Genomic DNA, 27,129 nt, shown 5'->3' on the forward strand with positions numbered 1-27,129 from the left:
CTGCAGGAATGTCTTAAAGACATAAAGACCTGGATGGCCGCTAACTTTCTGCTTCTTAATTCAGATAAAACTGAGGTTATTGTACTCGGCCCTGAAAATCTTAGAAATATGGTATCTAACCAGATTCATACTCTGGATGGCATTACCTTGGCCTCCAGTAACGCTGTGAGGAACCTTGGAGTCATTTTTGACCAGGACATGTCCTTCAACGCACATATTAAACAAATATGTAAGACTGCTTTCTTCCATTTGCCCAACATCTCTAAAATTAGAAATATCCTGTCTCAGAGTGACGCTGAAAAACTAGTTCATGCATTTATTACTTCCAGGCTGGACTACTGTAATTCATTATTATTAGGATGTCCAAAAAACTCACTGAAAAGCCTTCAGCTAATCCAAAATGCTGCAGCAAGAGTACTGACAGGGACTAGAAGGAGAGAGCATATTTCTCCTGTTTTGGCTTCCCTTCATTGGCTTCCTGTTAAATCCAGAATTGAATTCAAAATCCTGCTCCTCACATACAAGGTCTTAAATAATCAGGCCCCATCTTATCTTAATGACCTTGTAGTACCATATCACCCTATTAGAGCACTTCGCTCTCGCTCTGCAGGCCTACTTGTTGTTCCTAGAGTATTTAAAAGTAGAATGGGAGGCAGAGCCTTCAGTTTTCAGGCCCCTCTTCTGTGGAACCAGCTTCCAGTTTGGATTCGGGAGACAGAAACTATCTCTACTTTTAAGATTAGGCTTAAAACTTTCCTTTTTGCTAAAGCATATAGTTAGGGCTGGACCAGGTGACCCTGAATCCTCCCTTAGTTATGCTGCAATAGACGTAGGCTGCCGGGGGATTCCCAAGATGCATTGAGTTTTTCCTTTCCAGTCACCTTTCTCACTCACTATGTATTAATAGACCTCTCTGCATTGAATCATATCTGTTATTAACCTCTGTCTCTCTTCCACAGCATGTCTTTTATCCTGTCTTCCTTCTCTCACCCCAACCGGTCGCAGCAGATGGCCGCCCCTCCCTGAGCCTGGTTCTGCCGGAGGTTTCTTCCTGTTAAAAGGGAGTTTTTCCTTCCCACTGTCGCCAAAGTGCTTGCTCATAGGGGGTCATATGATTGTTGGGTTTTTCTCTGTATCTATGAAGCGCCTTGAGGCGACTTTTGTTGTGATTTGGCGCTATATAAATAAAATTGAATTGAATTGAATTGAATTGAATATATATATATATGTATATATACATATATGTATGTATGTGCGTGTTTGTTTGCAGGTGTATGTATTACTTGTACATATCTTTCTTGTGTAAATGTACTTCATACACATGGAGAAATGCCAAACTGCCTTTCATTGTTCTTGTAACAGTGACAATAAAAAGCTATTCTATTCCAGTTTATTCTATTCTATTCTAGTAACTACAGAGGGATAAAGCTGACCAAACATACCATGAAGATATGAGAAAGAATTGCTGAAGTTATGTTAATAAGAGAATTGACAATCAGTGAGCAGCAGTATGGCTTCATGAGTGCTGCAGATGGATGGATGAAGTAGAGAGACGGTCAGAATGAACTGCACTGTGTGTTTGTGGATCTACAGAAACCATATGATAGGATGCCAAGAAAGGAACTGTGGTATCCATGAGTAAGTCACAAGTAGCAGAGATGTATGTGAGGGTGGTGCAGGACATTCAATTCAATTCAATGTTATTTATGCAGCATCAGATCACAACAACAGTTGCTTCAATTCACTTTATATTTTAAGGTAGACCCTATCATAATACAACAGAGAAAACCACAACAATACCCCTTATAAGCCAGCGCTTTGGCGATAGTGGGAAGGAAAAACTCCCTTTTAACAGGAAGAAACTTCCAGCAGAACCAGGCTCAGGGAGGGGCAGCCATCTGCCGATACCGGTTTCGGTGAGAGAAGGAAGACAGTACAAAAGACATGCTGTGGAAGAGAGCCAGACATTAATAACAAGTATGATTCAATGCAAAGAGGTCTATTGGAGATTATGTATCGGAATTTCAGGAGCAGGACCACGCCTCCAAACTCACTCCTTCCGGTTGTCATCTATATAGGTTCCTCCAGTTCTGCAAGCTGTTCATTCTCGTTTACGTGCCCCACCCTCCCGCCCTCCTTGTTCTCAATTCTTTAACTTCTTCATTTCTATTTAGTGCATGGGGATCTGCCAGGCTGTGGAGCCATCGCCAGTCCCCTTTGGGGCCTGGCAATTCATGTCAAAGTATTAATTTTTACCTACGAAAACGCTGTCAAACCTAAAATGAGGACGTGGGCCCAGCTAGTGAATTTACACATAGTGAGTAAGAAAGGTGACTGAAGAAGAGACATGTAGGAGGACAGTGAGATAGTGGCAATGTGTGCTGTAGGAGTTGGAGTTCAAGGCGAGGTTGTGGACAGACTGACAGATGAGGTCAGGTAGGAGTCTCTGTGGACTATGATCTGTAGTGAGACCAGAGAGCAGATGAAGGACAGCCTGGAGAGGTGGAGGTATGCTCTGGAGAGAAGAGGAATAAAAGTCAGTGTGAATGAGAGGGAGGCAGGTGTAACAGATGCAGGGTGTAAAGATTAGTGAAGGTGGATGAGTTTAAATACTTGGGTTCCAAAACAACAGACAGTGCACAGGAGAGGTGAAGAAGAGAGTGCAGGCAGGGTGGAGTGGGCGGAATTGAGTGTGAGGAGTGATTTGTGACAGAAGGATGGCAGCAAGAGGTAAATGGAAGGTTTCCAAGATGGGAAGATGTAAGATTAGAAATGGGTACATCACAGTGATGGCTCAGGCCGAGCAGTTTGGAGACAAAGTTAGAGAAGTGAGCCTGAGATGGTTTGCACACGTGCAGACGAGGGACAGTGTATATACTGGACAAAGGATGTTGAAAATGGAGCTGCCAGGCAGGAGGGACTCCAGGATGTAGTGAAGGAGGACATGCAGAGGGTTTTGTTTATTCTGCAGTCACATATTTATGCTGAGGTTGAGTGATTTACGAACAGTTCTCTTGTGTCTGCTAAAAAAAATATTTCAAATGACCACAACGACTCTGCTTTTGCTAGTTCTGATGAAGCACAGTCAGGCAGCACACCCTCATTTCATCCTTCGCTTCACCCTCAGGGAAACCAGAGCAGCAGCAGCTCCCTCTGCAAATCATGTGACACAAGCTGAGCTCATACTGCGAAAACTAAAAGTTAATCCAAGGAGTCATTTCTACTGATATAACTAACTCTCAGCAACACCTGCATTGCGTGACCTCCATGTTTACATACAGTAGCTGCACATTGTGCCCTCTAACCTTTGTGTTTGGTAACATCAAAGGAATGCTAACAGGAAATATCTGATGTCATATCTATCATATTTAATTATTAGCTATTATTCATCACTGGCTCTCTACTGTATGAGCCCACCGTTCATATGTTTCCTTCCTGTGATTTTAACTCTTTGTCTGAGTGTCACAACAAAACAGCAGCTGAAAACAAACCAAAGCTTTCCACGGGTGAAATGTCTGTGTTTAATGGCCAAGGTGGCTGAAGTGAAGACTTGATTCACACTGTCCTCTATGACCGGGGTTAAGTGTGGTCATGTATCATTATGAACAGTAATGAACTTCTGCAGGTAAAGCAGTCCTCATGAGCGCATATGTTTTTGAACTTTCACATTCCCATATTTCCATTTTATGGATTACTACAGCAGGTGAATACAGTTAGACAAGACATATATTTTAAGTACATAAAGAAGACAAGAATCTCTGTCATTTCACAGCATGGTGTCTCCTCCCCCACACTTCCCCAAGAAAATACAAAATATACCAAAGGAATAGAATTTATTGTGAACAATAAACTAAACAATGGTAAACTCAAACTTGTGGTTTTACCAATGTTTAATTTGTAATCGCGTCAGTAAAATTTTACATCAGAGATGGAGAATTCATTTATCTTAGCAGCAGTGCAGGTATGAGGCATGAGGGTCATGTTTACAACAGTGTCACATTGTATCCTTTTAAGGCACGATCTGCTCTTTCCTGATAACGTGACAATTATCAGCTTTGTGGTTCATCAGAGTTTCAGTTCACATGTTTAAAAAGTGCAGATGCTTGCTTTGCAGAGGTTAATGGTCTGAAGCTAAAACCACAAAGACACTGATGACGTATTTGTTAAACCCCTGCCCACCAAGTTTTATTCACATTTTAATATCTCACAACCAGAGAAAAAAGAATCGCTTGTGTAACTGAGGAACTGAAATGATGCTTGGTAGGCAAATTTTATTTCACGTGGAATAAGAGAGTGAGGTCATAGAAGTAGCTTTGGTACATTTGGTATTCTTCTTCCATATTTGGATTTTTCAATGGGTTTCATTATTGTACCTAGCTTGGGGGTGGGGGGGTCTTTAGAGCTTCTTACTTATGTGTGATTCCTTGCATTGGTTTATATCCCTTTCATAGTCCTATCAGGCCTCAGCTAATGCTACACTATATTGCCAAAAGTATTCACTTGCAAATCCGTTCGGTTCACTTCCAAGGTCACAGGTGTATAAAATCAAGCACCGAGGCATGCAGACTTCTACAACAATCTGTGGAAGAGTGGGTTGTGTTGCGAAATCAGTTTTACCCCGGTTCTTTTATTCGTCGAGGCATCCAGAGACGGCACCGGAACTCAGTAGTTATTTCACAAAACTTTATTCATCTTTACTCATCTTTTACTCATCTTCATTTATCCTCATTTAAGCATGCATCTTCTAGAAGGGAAGACTTGCCAGGCCAGTGCCCCTCTGCAAAATCTTCACTCCTTTGTCTGTGAAACACAGTTTTGTAGGGGCGACCCTATCATAAAACCCCCCACGGTGTGCTGCACACTCTGTCTGTGTCTATGTGCACGAGCACATGAATGCCTATGTGAGCGCACATGAGTGAGTGTGCGTGTGGATGTGTGTGCGTGACAGTTAAAACACTGTGGGTGTAGGTGACTCCCTAGAGGTCATAAAAACCCATCTCCCTTCCAGACCACAGTTATCCAGTTACAAATGTTGAGACCCCCACCCAAACATTCTCTGGGGAATTTCCACTCAGCATTAACTCCTCTCTGTTTTACTTTCACAGTTCAACTAGGGAGGGTCTCCTATACTCTACTCCTAAGTTCATGACACAATCAGGCCTTTATTACATTGAGGGCAGTGTCAGTGTCTCTACAATAATTCTAGATTCTATGTTAACACATTTCTAAACTCTAAATCAGCTAAGCATTTCTACAGTTGCTTTCAGGTGCTCAGTGAATTCCAGTGTGGTGCCGTGACAGGATGCCACCTGTGCAACAAGACATGGCATGAAATTTCCTCACTACTAAATATTCCACAGTCAACTGTTAGTGGTATTATAACAAAGTGGAAGTGATTGGGAATGGCAGCAACTCAGCTAAGGAAATGGTAGACCACATAAAATCACAGTGCAGGGTCAGAGGATGCTGAGGTGCACAGGGGACAGAGGTCTGTTGCTACAGACCTCCAAAGCTCACGTGGCTTTCAGGTTAACTCAAGAACAGTGTGTAGAGAGCTTCAGGAATGGGTTTCCAAGGCCGAGGAGCTGCATCCAACCCTTACATCACTAAGCGCAATGCAAAATGTTGAGTGAAGTAGAGCATACCGCCACTGGACTCAAGAGCAGTGGAGAGGTGTTCATGCTTCTGCATCTGGCAGTCTGATGGATGGGTTTGGCAGTTTCCACGAGTTCTGTTTGGTCCCTTTGTTCCAGTGAAAGGAACTTAATGCTTCAGCATACCAACACATTTTGGACAATTTCATGCTTCCAACTTTGTGGCAACAGTTTGGGGATGGCCCCTCCCTGTTCCAGCATGACTGTAACCTGTGACCAAAGCAAGGTTCGTAAAGATGTGGAAAAGCTTGACTTCTCGTCCAACCTCACAAATGCACTGGTCAAAAATTCCCCTAAACACACTCCTAAACCTGTGGAAAGCCTTCTCAGTAGAGCTGAAGCTGTTATACTGACAAAGGGTGGGCTGAAATCATAATAACTATGGGTTAAGAATGCGATGTCACTCATGTTCATATGCATGTGAAGGCAGATGAGTGAATACTTTTGGCAGCGTATCATTGTATTTAAGGACCGGCTTGTAGGCCTCTCAAAATAATAATTATCATATTAAATCTGTTCAACAGTGATCCACTTAAAGCCTGCAGAACTGCCCTGCTTCTTTGGACTGCCTTTGCTTTAAAATGATCAATGGAGACTTTCAGTTCAGTTTAACCAATCCTCCCAGCTGGTTACTCCACCTGTAAGGAAAAACATGTACCTGTAGCTCACCTGCCCACTCCATCTTCCTGGAATCCTGTCTGCCTGCCAGCTGCCTCTCTGGATCACCTGCATGAGGACCAGACAAATAAGGTCTTATCTACTCATTCAATACTCGCTACACTTTTAGGATAAAATCTGTAAAGCTGCAGCTGAGTCCAGTCTTTGTTTCTGTGTGTGTCTATTTTACTATGTTAGCCTCTGTTTTCTCCTTAGTTTTGCCTGTGTCCTCACCTTGTTACTTTCAGGTGTGTCTTGTTACCCTGCTGTGTCAACTACCCTGATTACCTTCATGTGTTTCCTGTGTATCCCTCAGTCCCTGTCTTGAGTTTTTTTGTGTGTTTTCCTTGTCTAAGTGTTTTGTTTTGTTCTCTCGTGGACCTTGCTCTTTTGACTCCTGAATAAAGGTTCACATTGGTTTATCCACAGCACCTTTACTTCCTGAGGCAAATTAAGCTGACAACCTATAAGTGGACTTGTTTGGAAGTCCATGAAATATTGTTCCTGATGTTTACTCATTGCAATTACTCATCATATTATGATGGCAATTAGCTCAGGGATCCTAAAAAATAAATGGTTCACAAGTCATACATAGCAAAAAGCTTAGTTAAACTGAACTTTTCCACAATCAAACAGAATGTTAATAAGCACAATCGATGAGAAAGCCTATTGAGTTGTTTTAAAGTGTTTTAAAAGGCAGTTTTTACTGTTTTACTGTTTAGGATTTTCTTAAAAGTATGGAAAGTAAAAGTATTCTTAAAAACATGCTTTATGGTAGGCTTATGAGAAAGCAGCAGCATCTACTGTCCAGATAAGTTTTGTCATTCACTAAGACACCAGTGATTTAAAAAAATACCCCCCCCCCCCCAAAAAAAACAGCTTAAAATAAACACACGAACACACTTTAGATTTAAAAGGAAAGAACTCCGTGATATTTGAAGTATGTCAAAGGCAGCCAGCTGCTGAGCTGTGTGACCAGTCCAAAAGGTCCCGACCAACTGGTTTACTAATTATAGGGGCTTTGTCCTTTATCTGAACCGTCATTTAGTGTTGTAAGTGAAATGTAAAATGTTTCTCTGTGAAGTGCGAACGCTAAAACCCCCTTAAACAAAGCGCATCCAAAAAAAACCCTTGGTATGGAAAGTGTCATTGTAAGCAGGTCTTGAGAGGTCCAGACCCAAAGGACTAACCCATCATGCATCTGTGGTCTTTATTTACCCTTTTTACAACTCATTCCTTCAACTCTGCTATTTAGAAAGTGGAATAAAATGAAACAGAGGAGAAAAACGAAGAAGAGCGCGTGGATGGGATTTTGGTGAAAAGGAAGAGTCTGCTGTTTTCATTCAAAACCACTAGAGGGCGCCCTCCCCCCTTCGACGCAAGTGAAAGAGATCATTATAAGAGACAGCAGGAAACATGAACAGAAGCACATGTGAGTTTTAAGATGTTAAATATAAAAACACTGTAGTAATACCGTTCAGGATTATGGTATGAAATCCCTGTTACTCACACAAAAGCTCAGTCTATCATCTGGTCGGATGTTACACAGAAACTCATCACACAGAGGTCAGGCGATGGGATTTTGAAAGGAAATCTTTATTATAACAAACAAACAACTCTTTTATTTATGTGCAGCCAGTATGACCAGAGATGAAAAAGAATTTTTTTTTTATTATTTGGTTATACTTTAGGGTTTATATCTTTTCCACATAATAATTTATAGCTCTGTCTTAATTATAATAACACATTTCCTTTATTATATTTAATAATAAAGGAGGAGTCAGAGCTTCTTGTAATTTTAAGGTGGGCTTGACTAATAGGCTTCCTGAAGTTATTTCAGGGTTTTTCAGCTGTTTTTTTCCCCCCACTCTGTCTCGGTCCATCCTTTGTACCTAAACCGAGAAGAAGAAAGAAGAAGAACACATGGATGCTGACCATTTTCACTGGATTGGTTTTTGTTTCTTAAAGCACTTCACATTGACCAATGAATAACGCAAGAATTACAAAGACATGTAACTCAAGGGATGAACCAGTGTTGTGTTTACAGGTAACAGCTTAGAAAATAATCAATTATAAATCGTATCTTTAGGCACTGTTACTAGCAGCCTGTCACAAAAACTCGTTTATTTACATTTCTTTAGTTTAATCCATTAAAATTTTTTTTTAACGATAACACAGTTTGACAACTATAAAATAGTTTTTTATAGGGTGGCTCGAGATTTTTGCACAGTACTTAATATAATATAATATAATATAATATAATATAATATAATATAATATAATATAATATAATATAATATAATATAATATAATTAAGTATAAATAGAGAACTGTGTTAAATATTTGTGATTTTCTGGTCGGTTGCACAAGCTCTTATTTTGAAAGTTGCAACAGGAAGACCCTAGCGTGACTTATCACAGTTTTCGGGCCCCTCCTTCAGTGGAGCATCCTCTGTACCCCTCACAGACAGACGGACGTAGACAGCTGGTCGTTCCCTGGCGCACCGGAGCCGTGGACAGCTCACGGGGACCAGCCACAGACTCAAGCCCGGGGATGGCGTCGCTCGGCGTGGGTCTCCATCCCGTCCGCAAGCGCGTTGCAGGCAGGAGTGCCGTGGTGGAGAGGAAAAACCTGCTGACCGTGTGCAGGTGGGGACTCCTCATGCTCTTCAGTGCTTTAACGACAGGGAGGACGAAACAGAGTCTGCAGCTGAATTCATGACGGCAGATAATTTAATTTCAGAGTCAGGTGCATGCATTTATTAAAGGTTGGCTTTAAGGTTGCAGGATTACAGCCCTGCTCCATCCTTCCGTTAAACTATGAGCTAATGTGCATACAGAGCTGAGGGGAGGGAAAGTCACTGACTGTCTGCTGGGTGGGTTTAAAAACAGAGATGATCTCAGATCTGTTATGATGATGCTTATTTTGCACAGCAGGATAATTAAATTTTTCCTCATTCGCCCACCCACCCCAGCTTTACAACCCTTCCTTAAAACATTCATGCCACCACATTTCAGCTCACACCAGTGGAGAGTTAAAGCCAGAAATCTAGAAATACACAAACAGAAAAACTTTAGTTTTCTTTGGATTTTTGTTACCCCCTATACACACAAATGAACCTTCCCATATATTTTATTTAGCAGCATTTTCAAAACAGTTGAAACTCCTACACATAAAACCAATTCCCTCAAAACATGGGGAGGGGGGATATCGATGCCGAGGTGTGCACACATGTCACCGGTCAGGTTCTCCTCCCGTCTCTTCCAGCTGTAGTGAAAAACACCCTGCTACATGTATTGATTTGTGGTGCTTTTTTGGTTTTGCTGGCAGATGTCAGTTACCGACTGATAGTCCCTGTGGTGTTTTTGAGGCAGAGGGAAGAGAAGATGTGGAGGTGTCTGTATTTTGGCACCAAGGGAGCGTAACGACTCCGAAAACAAACTGATAAAAATGCTATCAGCTCAGCCTTGTTTTGAGAGCTGGCGAACAAATCCAGTTATAAAATGACTAACAGTGTTTTGAAGCTTCAGGAGGCTTTCTGATATTGGTCACTTGAAAGGAAGGTAATTGGACACAGGTGCTCATACTTTCCCAGCTCTTCCTGCCTCCGCAACAGCCATTATCTCACTGATTGGCACAAAGAGAGGAGAGAAAACAGAGAAATCCTGAACAAAAGATGCCAATAATGGATTAATCCTGGGTTTTTAAGTAGAAACGATACAGGGATTTGGCTTTATAGTGACTGCTGTTTTGCAGAAAATGAGCAATTTGAAATTGGGCTTGTTGTTGCTTTTTCCATTTTTCTGACAAAACGATCAAATCATGAAAGGAAGATGGCAGACTAATGAACTGTACTCTTAAAATTATATAGATTTAGATAAATATATCTATATAAACCCAGTAAATGTAGTAATGTAAAAATGCTATGCATGTACAGATAAATCTGTGAAATCTCTCTGTTTTAGATGCTCTGCTGTCTTCAACATGATAACAAATTACTCAGCAGTCTCTCTTTTTTTTCTCCCGCTGCAGTAGATGAGTAAACGGTGAGGGTCACAGCAAATAAAGGGAAGTAAACAGAGATCACCGACAGCCTGCTGGCTTCAGTGTTTGCCCTGAGACCGTAAAAGCCAGCTTTATATTTGTTTATGCTGTCACCCGAGTTTTACCTGTCACACTTACCAGTATAGTTAAAACACAGACTCATCGTTGTAAGTACTTACAGCAGAATCCATCCATTCATTTTCTCATGCTTATCCAAGTCAGGGTCATCGGTGGGTTGAGCATATGCCAGTTGTTATAGGGTGAGAGGGGGTCTTCACCCTGGACGGTTTGGCAGTCTGTCGCAGGGCTAACACATAGACACAGATAAACATTCCTACCTCACCGTCCCTCCCTGAGTCTGCTTCTGCTGGAGGTTTCTTCCTGTTAAAAGGGAGTTTTTCCTTCCCACTCCTAAAAGGTTGATTCCATTGATCTGGGCGTAGCGTTTTCAGTGGGAGAAACGTTTCGTCACTCATCCAAGAGACTGAAGAAGTCTTTCCCCAACCTTATAAACAGGATGGGGAAAGACCATTGATTAATGATCAATGGTCTTTCGATCAGTGGTTGTTGATCAACAGTCATGACAATTTGCATATTAATGATCAACGAACTGACCTCCCAGCCCATTGTTCCTTCGGTGATGCTAGTTTCAGTCATTGTGCAAATGTCCTGTTTATAAGATTCAGCTGAGACTGAAGAAGTCACTTGGATGAGTGACAAAATGTTTGTCCCACTAAAAAACGCTGCGTCCAGATGAACAGAATCAACCTTTTGGGATTTTCTTACCTTGATGATTGAGCATGCATCAAGACTTTCCTTCCCACTGTTGCCAAGCGCTTACTCAAAAGGGGTCATTTGATTGTTGGGGTTACTCTCTATTGTTGGAGCGTCTCCACATTACATTATAAGCACTTTGAGGTGTCTGTTGTTGTGATTTGGTGATATATAAATAAAGTTGCATTGAATGAATCTTTTCTGCATGTCTTTGGACTGGGAGATGAAGCCAGAGAGAGGCATGGGGAGAAAATGCAAACTCCACACAGAAAGGCACCAGCCAGCCGGTGGGTTTAAAGTACTAGCACCTCAGAGCAAGAGGGTCCTGCTCTGAGGTGCTAGTACTAATCACTGTGCTGCCAGCTTAAAACAGAAATGGGGAAAAAATTAAAATGATCCCTGTTCCCAAATGATGTGTAAGGATGCACTGTGGGCTTGCCAGAGACTCTGCATGGTTGATATCTTTATAATTTTTTGCTTTAAACACATGTGCACAGAGTCATTGTAAAAGAGTGGCAAACAAGCAGGTTTGCATTCTAGGGGCCTGGAAACGCTGTTAAAATGGTGAACAAACAAGACGGCGGTGTTTGCATACTGTTATAGAGAATCAGAATCAGAAATAATTGTGCTTCTACAAACTACAGAAAGCTCAGCAAAAAGAGATGAAGCTGTGCTTTCTGAGAAGTCATGTATCTGACCACGCGGTTTCCTGAATGAAGATGAACGCTTGATTTACAGTCATGTGAAATATTAAGTACACCGCTATGAATTAAGAGGGTAAGTAACAGCCAGGTGCTGATAATCAAATTTACTTGATTAGCTGATAATTAGGAAGTGTGAGGATCTCTGTGAAAGCAGATGTTCTGGCAGTTTGCTGGTCTGGAGCATTTAGGTGTGTTAGTGCAATAACTCAAAACTCAATCGTCCCAGGAGTCAATGTCCCAGTTAATTCTCTGACTCTACTGTAAGCTTGTTAACTTCACGACAATGCAATTAGAAAAAGATTGAGCAAGTATAGCTTGTTTAGAAAAGCCAGCAACCCACAAGACTTCTGGATAAAATGTCCTGTGGAGTGGATTTTTATTTTTTTTTTAGCATTTTTGGATTCGCGTCATAACAACTGTGAAGCACAGTGGTAAAGGGGTGATGGTTTGGGCTTGTTTTGCAGCCACAGTACCTGAGCTCCTTGCAGTCTTTGACATGACCACAAACTCCTCTCCATACCAAAGTATTCTCTAGTCAAATGTCAGGCCATCCGTCCAACAGTTTAAGTCAAAACTGGCTCCTGTGATCCTAATCACAGCAGCAAATCTGCAACAGAATGGCTGAAAAAGAAAAGAATCAAGGTGCTGAAATGACCCAGTGAAAGTTCAGATTTCAACGTGACTGAAATGCTGTGGTGGGACCTTAAGAGAGCTGTGCATAAATGAAAACCTCAGTGAAGCAAAGCAACGTAGTAAGGAAGCCTGGGCCAAAAATCTTCTGTGAGACACGGACAACATCATTCAGAAAGTGATTATTAAGTTATTGCTGATAAAAGTTATTGTACACAGTTAGCGAATCACGGAGTGTACTCAGATGTTCACGTTTAACAGCAGCGATTTGACTCGTCATCAAAGTCAGTCTCATGGCACCAGTTAAAATGTGCACTTTCTGATCATTATAGAAGAAGTGATAATTAATGAGCTGTCACATCATGAGAAACTTTTCTAAGTCACAAAGATTGGCAACAAAATACAGTCGACATGGGTTATTGTTGTAAGTCGCCTAGAAACAAGAGTCTCGCGACTGCATCTAGTTTAGCATCAATACCGTGTGACTGACTTCAGCGACATGTCAGTTAAAGTTTAAACACCTGTGTGTGTGTGTGTGTGTGTGTGTGTGTGTGTGTGTGTGTGTGTGTGTGTGTGAACATTTTGATTTTCTGCTGTTGTCACGCTGACTGGAAGTCTACGTTAAAAGTTTTTTCAGGTGGTAGTTACACCTGACAGGATAAGCGCTGCACAGAGAGGAAATTGTGTCTGGCCTTTCTTGAGCTGGGCTGTTAATTTATTTATTTTTTCCCCCCCATGGTGTCTGTAAGTTAAAGTATGTGATGTGTGATTAATTTAAGGCTTTTACTGCTGGAAATCCGTCAATTTTTAACCCGCTTTCACACTTGGTGATCACCCTGCTGCTAAGCAACGGCAGGGAGAAAGAGAGGCAGGGTGCGATATGAAGTTAGATTACACACACACACACCGGCCAGTTTCATAAAGCACACACACAGTGACACATCGCGTCTTTCTCTATTAACTTTCCTTCCTGCATAATCAGTTGCAATGAAATTAGGCAGAGTCGGTAGACTGTCATAGTGGGCTGCACATCATGGATGGTTTCATCAGAGGAGATTAATCAAAGGCCTCGTTACACGTACTGAGGCCATGTGTTTATTTTCTCTGCCTTGTAATTGGCAAATGTTAAGTGTGGCGGTTAATGTGTGGTGGTTAATTACGATTTGTTTGTTCTCGTGGGCTTTTGAGATACTGTGTTAACAAGTCCCGAGCTCTGGACTAGATCATTGCAGACGCCTCGTCTGTCGGCGTTTATCCTCGTCTTGGACGGCGTTCGGCTCGCGTCAGATGGCAACAAGAAAAGTGTTTTGCCACTGTGGCTGTTTGGATGTCGGTGTGGAAAAGTGGGAATTCATGTCTCACGTGTAAACCTCAGTGGTAAAAAGCAGAGACTGACACATCCTAACTTTAAGCACTTAGTTGTTTAAGCTTCAAAAAACAAGTGAGACATAAAGCAGCTATCGTTCTCCTCCATCTGGTAAGTGAACTTTACCTTCAAAGACTCTTCCTGGACTTTTCAATGCAAGCCTTTCCTCTATATTTACAGTCACGTAGCTCTCCTTCTGGAGCTGGGTCTGTTTATACAGGCAATATTGGTGCAGTGTCCCTTTAAAACACAGACCCAGTGACTGATTTTGATACCTGTGTATCTGCTTTTTATGTTCAGGTTTTCAGTGAAGACTCTGCTGGACCACTCCTGTTTCGAGACCATAGATGACTCATCTCCAGAGTTCATTAACTTTGTTTCCATCCTGGAGCACATCCTCAGCCATCGACTCAAAGGTAACAGAGCGGCGCAGCTGTAAAAGCCTGCACACATTAGCAGAATTAAATGTAATTTTGCCTTTATTTGATGAGCTGATGGGAGAGATATATGATGTGCAGCGGAGGATACCTCAACCTCTTGTGTGCTTCAATCTGCAAATATACATTCAGGTTTGTTTAGATGTGAGCAACTCAGTTTTAATTTACCAGGTGAGTATCAAATATCAACAGTATTTGGGCTGCTTTTTGTTAGCGGTGCCATCTCCAAGACGTGCATCATATCAGGATGTCACATGAGACCTACTGTGATGCCCTAACAAAAAAGACAGGAGGCTAAGCTGGAGGATATACAAGATTAGAGATGAAGACATCAGAGAGTTCAGGTGGAGAGAGTGAGAGAGGCCAGGCTGAGATGGTTTGGACGTGTGCAGTGGGGGGATAGTGGGTACAAAGTTGAAGATGGAGCTGCCAGGCAGGAGGAAAAGAGGAGAACCTCAGAGAAGATTCATGGATGAGGGTGAGGAAAACGGAAATACGTCACTGGTTTGTAAATAGAAAGAAGAAAAGTGTGTGGCGAGATGCTCCGTAAGTTTGACTATGAGTGTGCATATTCACTAATATGTGTCCTATATGTCTGTGTGCGCTGTGAGGCTGTTGTGGATGTGCTGCCGTAGAGCGCGTGTGTGTGCGTGATTGTGCTGTGTGAATGAGTAGAAATAGAGAGTGTTGTTTGTGACTATGCAGGGAAACAGGTGATCGATGCAGTGAAAGAAAGGAGAAGGAAGAACACCAAGGAAAAGGGTGGGAGGGATGAAAAAGAAAGAAAGAGAAGAAAAAAGAAAACATTGTAATTAATGCATTAACGGAGAATTATGGCGTTTTATCTGCTGTGACATCACATTGAATTAGCAAATTAATATTAATAACTGAAACAGATTAGTTATGCAAGAGAAGGAGAAAGGAAAAAAATGCAGCAGGCTGTTATCTGGAGTGAAGTTGATACAGCCACAGAGTGGTGCCGGGATCTGTCCGTCCACGTGGAGCCGGTCTCTGGCAGTGACAGCATACCAACAAACCTAGGTCGTTTACGTTGAAGTCCTTTCAGCTCCCTGCTGTGACTCTTCACCTGCTCCCTCTGCTTGAAATGGCAGAATTTGGCCACAATAGGGCGTGGACTCCCGGCCCCGACCTCTTAGCCCTGATACGATGGACTCTTTCGAAGGTGATGTTCTTCACGGTGTCCTCCGGCAGCTTCAGGTGGGTTTTAATGAAGCTTTTCACCGTTGCTTCCGGGTCCTCTCCAGCAGATTCTGGGATACTAGAAAACACAAGGTTATCTCTCATGCTACGGGCTTGTAGATCAATAACAGTCTCTTTTATTTTTTTTATTTTCTATGTTAAGCTGGGCCACATTTTCGGTAAGAGACTTGACTGAGTCCCGTAGCGTGCCGTTTTCAGCAGCGAGCATTTCCACCTGCTGCTGGGTGAACTCAGGGATTCTCTCAGGGATTTAAATTCACGGTGTCAAATCTCCACCAGGGACAGCCTCGCATCGAAGCTGGACAACCGCTTATCGATTGACTCCAGCATGTCGGTAAAGTCTTTGCTGGCAGGCGACGTTGTCTACTGGGCGACTTCTTTTCGATGATGGGGTCTCATTTTTGGCCGGGGAAGATGCGCTCTGGGCCTTCTTCATTACTATACCCTTTTGACTGTGGTGGTCATTCAGTATGAATGCACATGCATGCTCATACAAATGCTTGTTTCTTTCTTTTTCTTTTCTTTTTTTCCTCTCAGGTCAGATGTCTTGGTTCGGCTACGAGACTCCTCGGAGTTTCTGGGATTACATAAAAGCTGCCTGCAGTAAAGTACCTCATAACTGCATCCGAAGCATTGAGAGCATGGAAAATGTGCGATCATCTAGAGCGAAGGTAATTATAAAACTGACTATTGATCTGATTTGATTATTCTGAAGCTCTATTTTTCAGAAAATGATCATTTTTATTGAACAACATATTTGATTTAGGAAAACTGCAGGATAGAAGTCAAAGTATCCAGACCTGCAGCACACAGTGCAGAATCAGTGCGTCATCATTTGCTCTGCTTTCCATTGTCCTCTTGGGAAAAGAACAAAGGGCAAACTTGTGATGGAGAGCAAACAGCCGCATGGTTAATGGCCACGTGTTTTACAGGCACATTTAGACGTGTAGCTGGTTTTTCAATTCAAATATCAGAAGCTTCCACTAACAGCTGCATGTCACCTGTTTGTCTCTGCAGGGCAGGGCGTGGATCAGAGTCGTCTTGATGGAGAAAAGACTTTCAGAGTACATCACATTTGCACTGAGGGACTTCAGAGCCAGCAGGTCTAAACAAACAGTTATAATTGTGTTAATGAAAGCTATAACCTACGCCCTCAGTCTTTGCTCACTACTCCACTTTCAAATACACAGTGAGTCTTACTGATGTGTGTTGGCCGCAGGAGGTTTTATGAGGACGGAGCGATCATGCTGGGAGAGGAAGCTGGGCTGTTAGCCGACACGCTCATCGGACTCAACACCATCGACTTCAGGTACTCGTCCAGATGTTCTGAAAAAGAAACATGTTGCCAGAAAACTCAAAACTACTAAAATAATCAGTACAGTGGATTTGTTGCAGTTTGACACATATCCTGAAGGGTTTTTATTAGTTTATTTATTTTTGCATTTTGAAAAATAGGATCATCCTAAATTATATCTATAAATGTATGAAACATTTTACCAGTGAGTGTGGGAATGTTAAAGTATTGGAAATGTAGGTGGCCACCTGCAGCTACAGCTGTGGTCAGATCGAAGGCTTCGTGTTTCTGTTTTCTATTAGAAAACACATTTTCATATATTTAACGAGTCATCGGACCAAAGGAGCAGTGAAGTTACGCCAAGGTCAAGTCTTTGCTGTCCGTCTGTCCACAGTTCACATAAATCGCTCTTCCTCCTACGGTATTCGTCTTAATTTAATCAAACTCATACACAGTGATCACCTAAAGAACGGGTCTCAAACTCCAGTCCTCGAGGGCCGATGTCCTGAAACTTTTCCATGTGTCCCTGCTGCAACACACCTGAATAAAATTAGGTCATTAGCAAGACTCTATGGAAGTTAATTTTTCCAAACATTTACATTTACTTAAATTTGCTTGAGTATGGTTGGGGGTTGCTACCTCAGCATGCGGTCAAGTTCTATTGAATGGGGACACATTTAAAAGTTTCAGGACACCGGCCCTCGAGGACTGGAGTTTGACACCCCTGACCTAAAGGCTCTTTAGCCAGACTGTGCTCGAGGGCTAGTTGGATTTGCCACGCATGTTGCGTACCACTTGCATCCTGTTAGGTGGTAAAGATCATCATCTTATTGGTCACTTTCATGGATGAGTGGCCCTGTTATGTTAAGATCAGTAACCTGGTTAATGTTGTATACATATACATATTTTCCTGCTTTTTGTGGCCATTGTTACTGCTGACCATGTAGTCATAATATTTCCAAGCAGTTTCATTTGGTTCTGAACTAGATTCATTTGTCCTGTATATGAGTGTTTGCCGACCTGCCATTTGTGATGGAGTATAAGACAACAGACCAACAACATCAGTGGCGTTCTGATCTACTGTCCTACATACGCCAAGAGGGATCAAGCAGAAGTACAGTTCTGTGCAAAAGTTTTGAGCCACCACTCATGAATAGACCTTCTGAAAGCCTGAAAAACTACTGCTCAAGACGACTTTAAAAATAACAAGAAAGTCTGTTTTGTTTTGAAGCAAAAAATATAAAGAAATAAGGGTGGCTCAAGAGTTTTGCACAGTACCGTAACTGAAAGAGTTTCATTATTTACTCTCAAAACTTTAGAGTAAATAATACTGCGGTGACATGATACCGCATGCTGTGAATGTTTTTGTTTGCAGTGCTTCTTCTGAAAAATTATTTATGTTTTTCTTTTAAAATTATAACAAAATTAAACCATTATATGGAAAATTAGTTACATAAGCCAAACGTTTTAAATTCGGCTTCATTATTTCTGATAAAATTAGAGCTGCTTTGGAGAATAAACTGTTATCTGCTCCTGATGAAGGGATTGCTGATTGAAGAGTGCAGTTCAGGTGACAGATGCAAAGAAGTTGAGCTGTGAAACACTTCATCCTCAGGAAGCTGAGAGACGTCAGAAGAAGGAGAAGATGAGGGTGGACACTGAAGCTCTGACTAACATGCCATCTAAATGAATGTGCTGCATTTCAAACGGTCACAGACAGACCCAGCTTTAATGTTTCATCTTGTTCTGTTTCAAGCTTCTGTCTGAAAGGTGAGGGTCTGGATGGCAGCTGCCCTGCTGTGATTGACTACACGCCTTACTTGAAGTTCACTCAGAGGTATGAGATCAAATAATTCACATCACACGGTCCGTCTCTGGTGTAGTGTGTATTTTATTAGTGTCTGAGCACTGATGGTGTTGAGCTTAAAAGGCTCGAAACTTCATGAAACGTGGCATGCGTATCCTTTGTGGTAAAAAAAGATATTTGTTGAAAGTTTTTATGTGGCGCTACACCTCCCCATGCAAAAGCCATAAAATGCAAAGTAGCCCCGGTGCTGCATTTCACCTGTATTTATGAAACTTTGTATCCTGTATTGTCCTAAGATGTACAAACATTTTTACCATAAGCAGACAGGAAGTTGTGATTTTTGCACAATTCTTGCAGTTTCTTAGTGTCACACTTGAATAAACCCTTCCTAGAGATCGAATTAGATCAGTGGTGTCGAACATAAGGCCCAAGAGTCTTTGTCTAGTGGCTTTACCTTTGGATGTATAGCTCCAAAATGCTTGTACTGCCTTGAAGTCATGCCCTTGTCAATCATTTTAGTTTCAAGATTCAGTTTTGGTGCCTTTTTTGCCAGTTGTACTTTAACAACTGTCAGAGATTTAATCTGATCAACTGGTCAATTTAATCTAATGATCTTGAGTTGTGCTGAAATGTTTTTAGTTTAGATTGAAGTCATGCTTGCTGAGAGTTTAGACCTGGAGACATCTGTGCGCTAGTACTGAGTCACCCTCACGGCACCACCGAGTGGTAACAGCATCGTGTAAAAAAACATCTGGTATACATGATATTTTCATTGTGGATTCAACACCGTATACAGCAGTGTTCTCATAATTAGTGTTTTCCAACACCCTCTAGTGGGCACAGGAAGTGATGGATTCGTGCTCCTGGGAATATCACAACCATAGCACGTCTCAACAAGCAGGAGGTGTGAAGGCTTGAAGCTTTTTAGTGGAGAAACCCTAAACAGTGCACACATTTTCCTGTATTGTATCATGAATTCCTGAACAGTTTAAATGCACAGACGGTTTGTGTGCAGGGTGAATAATGAGGGAAGTGGTCTTACCACAATTTAGTCACCAGTATCGACAAATCTTGCTAAACTCACTTGTCATTAGGCTTTAGATTGTATTGCTTTTGCAGGAATTTATAACATATTATATTCTTGACAGTGACGTGACCTGTTACTACCTGAAAATAAAGGTTAGTGTGAATATGACAGTAAATGATGAAATTATGCAAAGCAGGTGTGGTACATTTCAATAAATTGCAGCATGCATTTCCCATTTTTATAACAAAATCTGAAGAAATGAGAGGTGTCTCAAGACTTTTGCACGGTACTGTATGCGAGCTGTGTACTAATCGGGTACGCACTTTTGTCCTGTGCAGCGCAGACAGCATCAGCAGTGACGAGGAGGAGATGAGGACTCTGGGGAGCAGCGGCAGTGAGAGCAGCACACCTGACAAAACAGCCACGGCTGCCTCCATCTTTACTGAGCAGAGCAACCTGGTCAGCAAGTGCAAACGCTTCGAGCAGAAGTATCGCATGGCACTGGAACAAAAGGTAGCATCAGTGGGAGTTTCATATTAGTGTTAATTTCCAATGACGGTGCAGGAAGGCAGTAAATGCCAGTGTGACATTTTCCTTGGTATTTGCATGATAATTAGGAATTTGGGTTTGTTTTTATTTTCTCACACAAACAAATATTCAGCTTTATTTTATATCTTCATTGTGGCTCCTTGCTGTGGTTGTTCCTGCTTCAGGGTTCTTGTTTGTAGTGAAAAGCAGGCCATTCAGATGCATGTGCAGCAGATTAATAAACCTGATGTGTATTTGTTTGCCTCAGGGCTACCTGGAAGAGCTTGTCCGTCTACGAGAAGCCCAGCTGTCAGAAGCTGTGTCCCAAAGCAAAGCCCTTCAGCAGAGCCTGGCAGACACACACCTCTCCCACACACTGGAGAAAGAACAGCTTGAGTATATCATATTGGAACTACAGGACCAATTGTGAGTCCATTCTGGTGTGTGTTTTTTGTCGGTGTTGGGTGGAAAGGTTTGCAGTTGCTCCAACTGTGAGTTTGACATTCAAGACACAGCAAGTAGCCTGAAAGTTGCAGGTGGTTTGTTTGTTGCTGAATCTATTGCAGTCAGCGCTGCTTCAGTCAAACGGCATCAGCTTTCCATTAATATTCTGAGACAGTGATTCCCAACCGAGTGCCACTGGGGGCACTCTGACAGTAGCCTGTGGGTATGTGGAAAGATTAGCTGAGCTAATGAGAAAAAACAGAAATGACAGTTTAATTACAAAATTGCGTGGAGCTCAATAGGCGTGAGCAGAGAAGCGTCATGGTCTTTGGGTCTTTCACTCCAGCCTACAATGTCGTGCACCAGGAGGAACCCAAGACCCCCTGCATCAGCGAAGGGTCTGAAAATGGGTTCAAGGATTTCCTCAAGATACCTAATGGTATTTAGGGTGTTGTTGCCTAGCCTGTAGAGGTCTGTTCATCCACCCATGGATATGTCTCTCCACACCATAACTGACCCACCACCAAACTGGTCAATGCTGAACGATGTTACAGGCACCATAATGTTCTCCACGGCTTCTCCAGAACCTTTCATGTCTGTCACTGGTGCTCAGGGGGAACCTGCTCTTATCTGTGACAGCAAATTGGGCTCTAAATGCTGGGCAGTGAACATGGGGCCTTCTAGAGGACATTGTGGGCCCCTAGTGGACACCCATGAAGTCTGTTTCTGTTTGTTTGGTCAGAGACATTCACATCAGTGTCCTGCTGGAAGCTATTGTGTAGCTGTTCCCAGTGCTCCTTCTCTAGTTTAAAAAAAATCCTGATTCTTCTTCTGTTGTCCTAATTTTTTAAGGACACACTATACAGTACTGTATCTGGAAGAAAAAACACCCATAAAGATTAGTCTCTAACATTCTTCTTTCATTGTCAAAGAAACTGGTTTTAGTAGAGACAGTGTGCCGGTACTGTGGCCCAGGCCTAAATATGTCAAAACGTTTCCTGTGGGATTGCAGATGCCCCCAGAAAATGACTTTTCCACTTGCACCACATCCTGGCAACTGATTGATTAGTTTCATTTCCTTTACTATTGTTTGTTTATGTTCCTCTTGAAATGAAAGGACAGCAGCACCGATAATCTCTTAACTTTCTGTCGTTTTCGTGATCAGGTCGAAATTGACATGCATTATTACATATAAGCAGGCTGACATGTTAGGCTGATGTGGTGAAGATTGTAAATTGTACAGTTTCCTGCAAGATTAATTTACATTTCTTTTTAGTGTTGGTGTTAAAGGTATCACAAGATTGATTTAAGAAGTATTTCAATTATTTAGACTTTTTTTTTAAAGATGATTGTGACATTAGAATAAATATTACTTACTTTGTCTCGTGTTTTCAGGACAGTGCTTAAAAACAACGACTTGCGATCTAGACAAGAGTTAACAGCTCATCTGACCAATCAGTGGCCATCTCCCGATGCCATGGATGCCAATGCTGTTGCCTTGGATACACTGCTGTACAGGAAGACTACAGGACAGTGGGAGGAGTATGTACAAAATCCTTGTAAAAGAAAATCTTCAGCCTACAAGCATTTATTTGGACAGTTATTTTGAAGTGTTTTCTACATTTGCTTTTATTTTGATGGTTACCAAGATATACTGCAAAGCAGGGTGTCAAACATAAGGCCCAGGGTCCAGAATTTGCCCAGCAAAGGCTCCTCCAAGGCTCACTGGATGGCTTTGGAAAACGTGAAGGAGGACATATATTTTTTAGTTTTCTTACAGCTTTTACCTACAAAAAAACCCTCCCCCATTGCCATTCATACATAACCAAAGTAATTAAGTAAAAGAAAAATAACTAAATGACAGAAAAGGTCCTCTTCTTGTACTATCAATTATAAAAAAATTCTGCTTTTTTTTTTTTTATTTTTTACAATGGGTCCAAATAAAAAAAAAAAAAAAAGCTACTAGAAACTTTTCTGTAACTTAACTTAAATGTTTATCTATTAATATTGACAGATTTCTTTCATTTACTACAGCAGCAGAATTTCTTTATCATGTGGAAAACAGAAAAAGAAGTTGAAATTGCACTTTTTTTATATTCATTTGGATTACATGTATATTTCATAGTGCTGTCAGCACGCTAAACGCGTTAACGTGGTCATCATGATTAACGCGATTAAAACTTTTAACTCTCTCAACCCGTCTGGAGTGCAGAATGGACAAACTTCGGACAAACTGCCCGAAATGCGTTGACAGCGACATTCCAGGGATTTTGAGAGAGTCTGCTCTCCAGATGAGTTAATTGTTAATCGTGTTAGTCATGATGACGACGTTAAGCTGCATTAACGCGTTAATGCCGAGTAAACCCCACACGGACTAATCTGCGTTAACTCGTTAATGGGGATTTGCCAATTTTGCGCTGACAGCTGTAATATTTAAACATCTTTACAGTAGGGGTGCAGCAATACACAAAATTCACGGTTCGGTTCGATACTTTGGTGTCATGGTTCGATATTTTTTCGATACAAGAAAAAAATGTTCATGCCTTTTTAATTTGTCATTTATTAAAATTATAAATATATATTTTAACTCAAAAGTACAGTTTTTAAATTTAATGTTGCTGAAACAAAAAAGTAATAAAAAAAAAAAAAAAATATCTGATTGAGGAATCACTCATCTTTGGAAAAGAGAGTTTATTACAGAGAAATGGCTCTTACCAAAATAAAAGCTATACTATACGCTTCTTCTGGGCTATATTCTCAGCAGCATATTAAACATATCAGGTCCCCATAAGGAGAATCATGTGCTAACGGCTGTCTAAATGACTCGGGTAAAGTTTGTAACATATGTGCTTGTTGTTTTTTTGTCTGCTTCCACTTGTCTTTGCACTAGGATGATGTCGGAGTAAATGTGCAGTCATATTTGTTGTGTTCCCACTAGTGCTGTCAGCGTTAATCTCGTTGAAATGACGTTAACGCCACAACACGGCAAGTTAACAAGCTACCGCGGATCGCCCCGTGCGTGGGGCTGGACGGCCAACACCTCGCTAACTGCGCTAACACACTAGTTCCCACCAATGTAATTGAGCATTGCGTGGCACATCCAACATACTGTTTTACTTTTGTCCATGACGCGCTTACCTTCAGGGTCATACATCACATGAAAACCAAAATAGTTCCAAACGCCACATCTGAATGAGGGTGGGGGAGGTTCAATTTGCCATGTTGCAAGGAGAGCTTAACTTCTGTCTCGCTAGCTTGCCCTGCGCTCAGTGAATCTGCGTTCGACTACTCCGGCTAGGCTGCACTGTCGAGCGCAGATCCACTGAGCGCTCAACACAGACAGCATCGTCAGAAGGAAAGTTGATCAAATAAATTAAAAATTTGTATTGTCCGATACATATGCATACCGAACCGAAAGCACTGTATCGAACGGTTCAATATCGATACGAGTATCGTTGCACCCCTACTTTACAGATATTCAAGTTTTGCTGGTTTCGTCAACTTAAGATCAAAGTGGGATATATATGGCCCACGATGTAAAAAGGCATCCAGATGTCTGCAAGGCCAATAGTACAATACCCTGTGGTATGCAAACCAAAACGGTAAATATTTATTATTCAAACTTTTGGGTTCAGTTGAAAAAAAAGTTTGAACAGCCAGCAGGTGGAGCCTCCGTCCTCACGAAGGAACAAGTTAATTATATGTGCTCTCATTTACATCATTCAGGTCAAGGAACTTTAAAAATAAGCAAGAAGGCAAGGCAAGTTTATTTATATAGCACAATTCAACAACAAGGTGATTCAAAGTGCTTTACAGAGACATTAAAAAACAAAAACAAATAAAAAGCATGATTTAAAATTGATTAAAACAAACAAACAAAACAAAAAACAGTAGGTAAAATCAGAACAGTAGATAAAATCAGTAGTTAAAATGTAAGTTTTGAAATTTAAGCTTAAAAGTGTGGATTTGGTGCTTTATTCAAATGCAGCTGAGAACAGGTGAGTCTTCAACCTGGATTTAAATAAACTGAGTGTTTCAGCTGATCTGAGGCTTTCTGGGAGTTTGTTCCAGATATATGGAGCATAAAAGCTGAATGCAGCTTCTCCATGTCTGGTTCTGACTCTGGGAACTGATAAAAGACTGGATCCAGATGACCTGAGGGATCTGGAAGGTTCATACTGGGTCAGGAGGTCACTGATGTATTTTGGTCCTTAACCATTCAGAGCTTTATAGACCAGCATCAGAACTTTAAAGTCTATCCTCTGACGGACAGGCAGCCAGTGTAAAGACCTCAGAGCTGGACTGATGTGGTCCACTTTTTGGTCTTAGTGAGGACTCGAGCAGCAGAGTTCTGAATGAGCTGTAGTTGTCTGACTGATTTTTTTAGGTAGACCTGTAAAGATGCTGTTACAGTAATCAAGCCTACTAAAGATGAATGCATGGACTAGTTTTTCCAGGTCCTGTTGAGACATCAGATCTTTTATTCTTGATATATTATTGAGGTGATAGTAAGCTGACTTTGTTATTGTCTTAATGTGTTTTTCTAAGTTTAGGTCTGCATCCATTACTACACCCAAATTTCTCACCTGGTTTGTGGTTTTTAGGTGTATAGATTGAAGTTCTCTGAAGTGAAGTGAAACAGAAACAAAGTGTTTCAAGGTTTGATGTGCTGAGTGTTCATGGATGCTCTTCTGCATAACTTGGTTCTAACAAGTGGTTATTTGAGCTACGGTTGCCTTCCTATCAGCTTCAAGGAGTCTGGTCGTTCTGCTCTTTCAACAGGTCATCTTGACCATGGGTAAATTTGCTGAGTTGCTTACTTGTGATTGGCTACTTGGGTATTTGTATCAGAATACTTTATTGATCCCTAGGGGAAATTATTATTGTATTATTATTAATGAACAGGGGAACAGCTGTTCCTAATAAAGTATCAGTGACTGTATATAGAACATTGTCTTTACACAATTTGAGTCCATTGTTACGTTTTAAGTTTGTACACGAACTTTTGTCTTGCCCTAAATTACCAACACAGTGTATTTAAATGGCTTTTGTCTCATGATGTACTCGAAGTACTGCCATCAAAAACTCATTCAACTGATGGATTTTTTGTTCCTATCAGCACCAGTTATACTGTGTGGCCTTTGTTCTTTGTTCATTCATTGCAGGAAGAGTTTCCAGAGTCTGGAGCAGCTCTCTGCAGACATGAGCATTTCCCAGAATTCTCTCGAACCGTCCCACACGCTGAGTCTGGAGGCCAGGTCGGCCAACTCAAAGTGGACTCACCAAGGTACGTCTGCACCTGGTAGCAAGCACTGCTGTCTGCGAAGCTTTCCATCGCTGGTGTGAACATTTACTGTACGTCTTGTCATCCAGGCAAAGAAGAAACTCCTTCTCTAAGAGGTCTGTGTGGCTCCCTGACCTCAGTCACCAGCTACAAGTCTCTGGCCAGCCTGAGGTCGAATGAATGTTTGGCCAGTCCTACAACAGAGGTCAGCAGCCCAGGTTTCACTCCTTCATAGGGAATGAAGAGTTAAAAACGCCTTTTGGCCAGGGCCAGATAATCCAGGAACCTTCTGCGTGTTGGAAATTGTTTGTAGAGGTTTATGTTATGTATGTGGAACTTGAGGATCTGGTGTAGCATGATCTTAACCAGCTCCATCAGTTTGAATGACGTCTTAATAATGTTCCACACCGATGAAATGACAGAGGATCTTCAAATGGAACTTCATCAGTATATGTTCAGTGTTTAGGTTTGTTTGTTTTCATCTGTGGAGCATTGTTGATTTCTATTTTAGGAAGTATTAGTCTGAATTATGTCACTTTACAGCCCAGAGGGGGCAGTGAAAAGGCTGCGCCTCTCTTAGGCTCTAGAGATTATACCATACTGAAAATGCTGACTGTAGGTCAGAGGTCTGAGGGGGAAAAATGAAATACTACAAACCAGAGTGTCACTGAATTAGTTTCTGTTGATAAAGGGATGTATTCATATTTTTGGTTCTGTTGGTGGCACCATAAATCACCCTTTTCTTCTATTTGTGATGGTTAATGTGCCTGTTTTGTCTCAGTACATCATCAGTGTTTGGGATGAGGCAGTCTTTGTTGTCGGGTGTAGATGTTTTTCTTCAGTTTTTCATCAGCCTTATGTTGCCACTGTTGTGTATCAAGCAGTATCACGTGGTTTTGTTCTCAGGTAAGGATCACTATGAGTAATAACCACCCCAAATTTCTGGGTTTTATTTTAAAGTTGAGCTTTATTCCCTTTAATTATTAAAATGCAGTACTTCACTGTAATGGCTGGTTACCGTGGCTAGATCATTGTTTAAAGTCTGTGTTGCGATTCAGTATGAATACAATTTGTATTGTTGGTAACTAAGCCGTGTACCTCAACACTAAACTCATTACTTTTTGCCTTCACCTCGTTCCAGCGGTCGTTTGCACAGACATACAGCAGATGTTTTACTGGATTTACCTTGTTATTCTTTATTTGAATAAACTCCACTGAAACACCGACAACTTGATGGTGACATTTGAGTTTCTTGTCA

The 27,129-nt window shown here is 41.4% G+C and overlaps 1 protein-coding gene across 1 annotated transcript; it reads left to right on the forward strand.

Annotated features, from left to right (window-relative positions):
* The first annotated feature begins 8,739 nt into the window (after positions 1-8,739).
* rundc3b (RUN domain containing 3b) lies at positions 8,740-27,100 on the forward strand. The gene is made up of 11 exons (XM_084943265.1): positions 8,740-8,959; positions 14,130-14,245; positions 16,025-16,158; positions 16,505-16,590; positions 16,707-16,796; positions 18,538-18,618; positions 19,954-20,128; positions 20,412-20,569; positions 21,983-22,129; positions 25,753-25,874; positions 25,961-27,100. Exons 1-11 carry the CDS (start codon positions 8,865-8,867, stop codon positions 26,104-26,106), a joined length of 1,350 nt encoding a protein of 449 aa, XP_084799391.1. The 5' UTR covers positions 8,740-8,864; the 3' UTR covers positions 26,107-27,100.
* The last annotated feature ends 29 nt before the right edge of the window (positions 27,101-27,129 follow it).

Source organism: Perissodus microlepis, chromosome 11, assembly GCF_051167445.1.
Source record: "Perissodus microlepis isolate ML-2025 ecotype Zambia chromosome 11, ASM5116744v1, whole genome shotgun sequence".
NCBI classification, from domain to species: Eukaryota; Metazoa; Chordata; class Actinopteri; order Cichliformes; family Cichlidae; genus Perissodus; species Perissodus microlepis.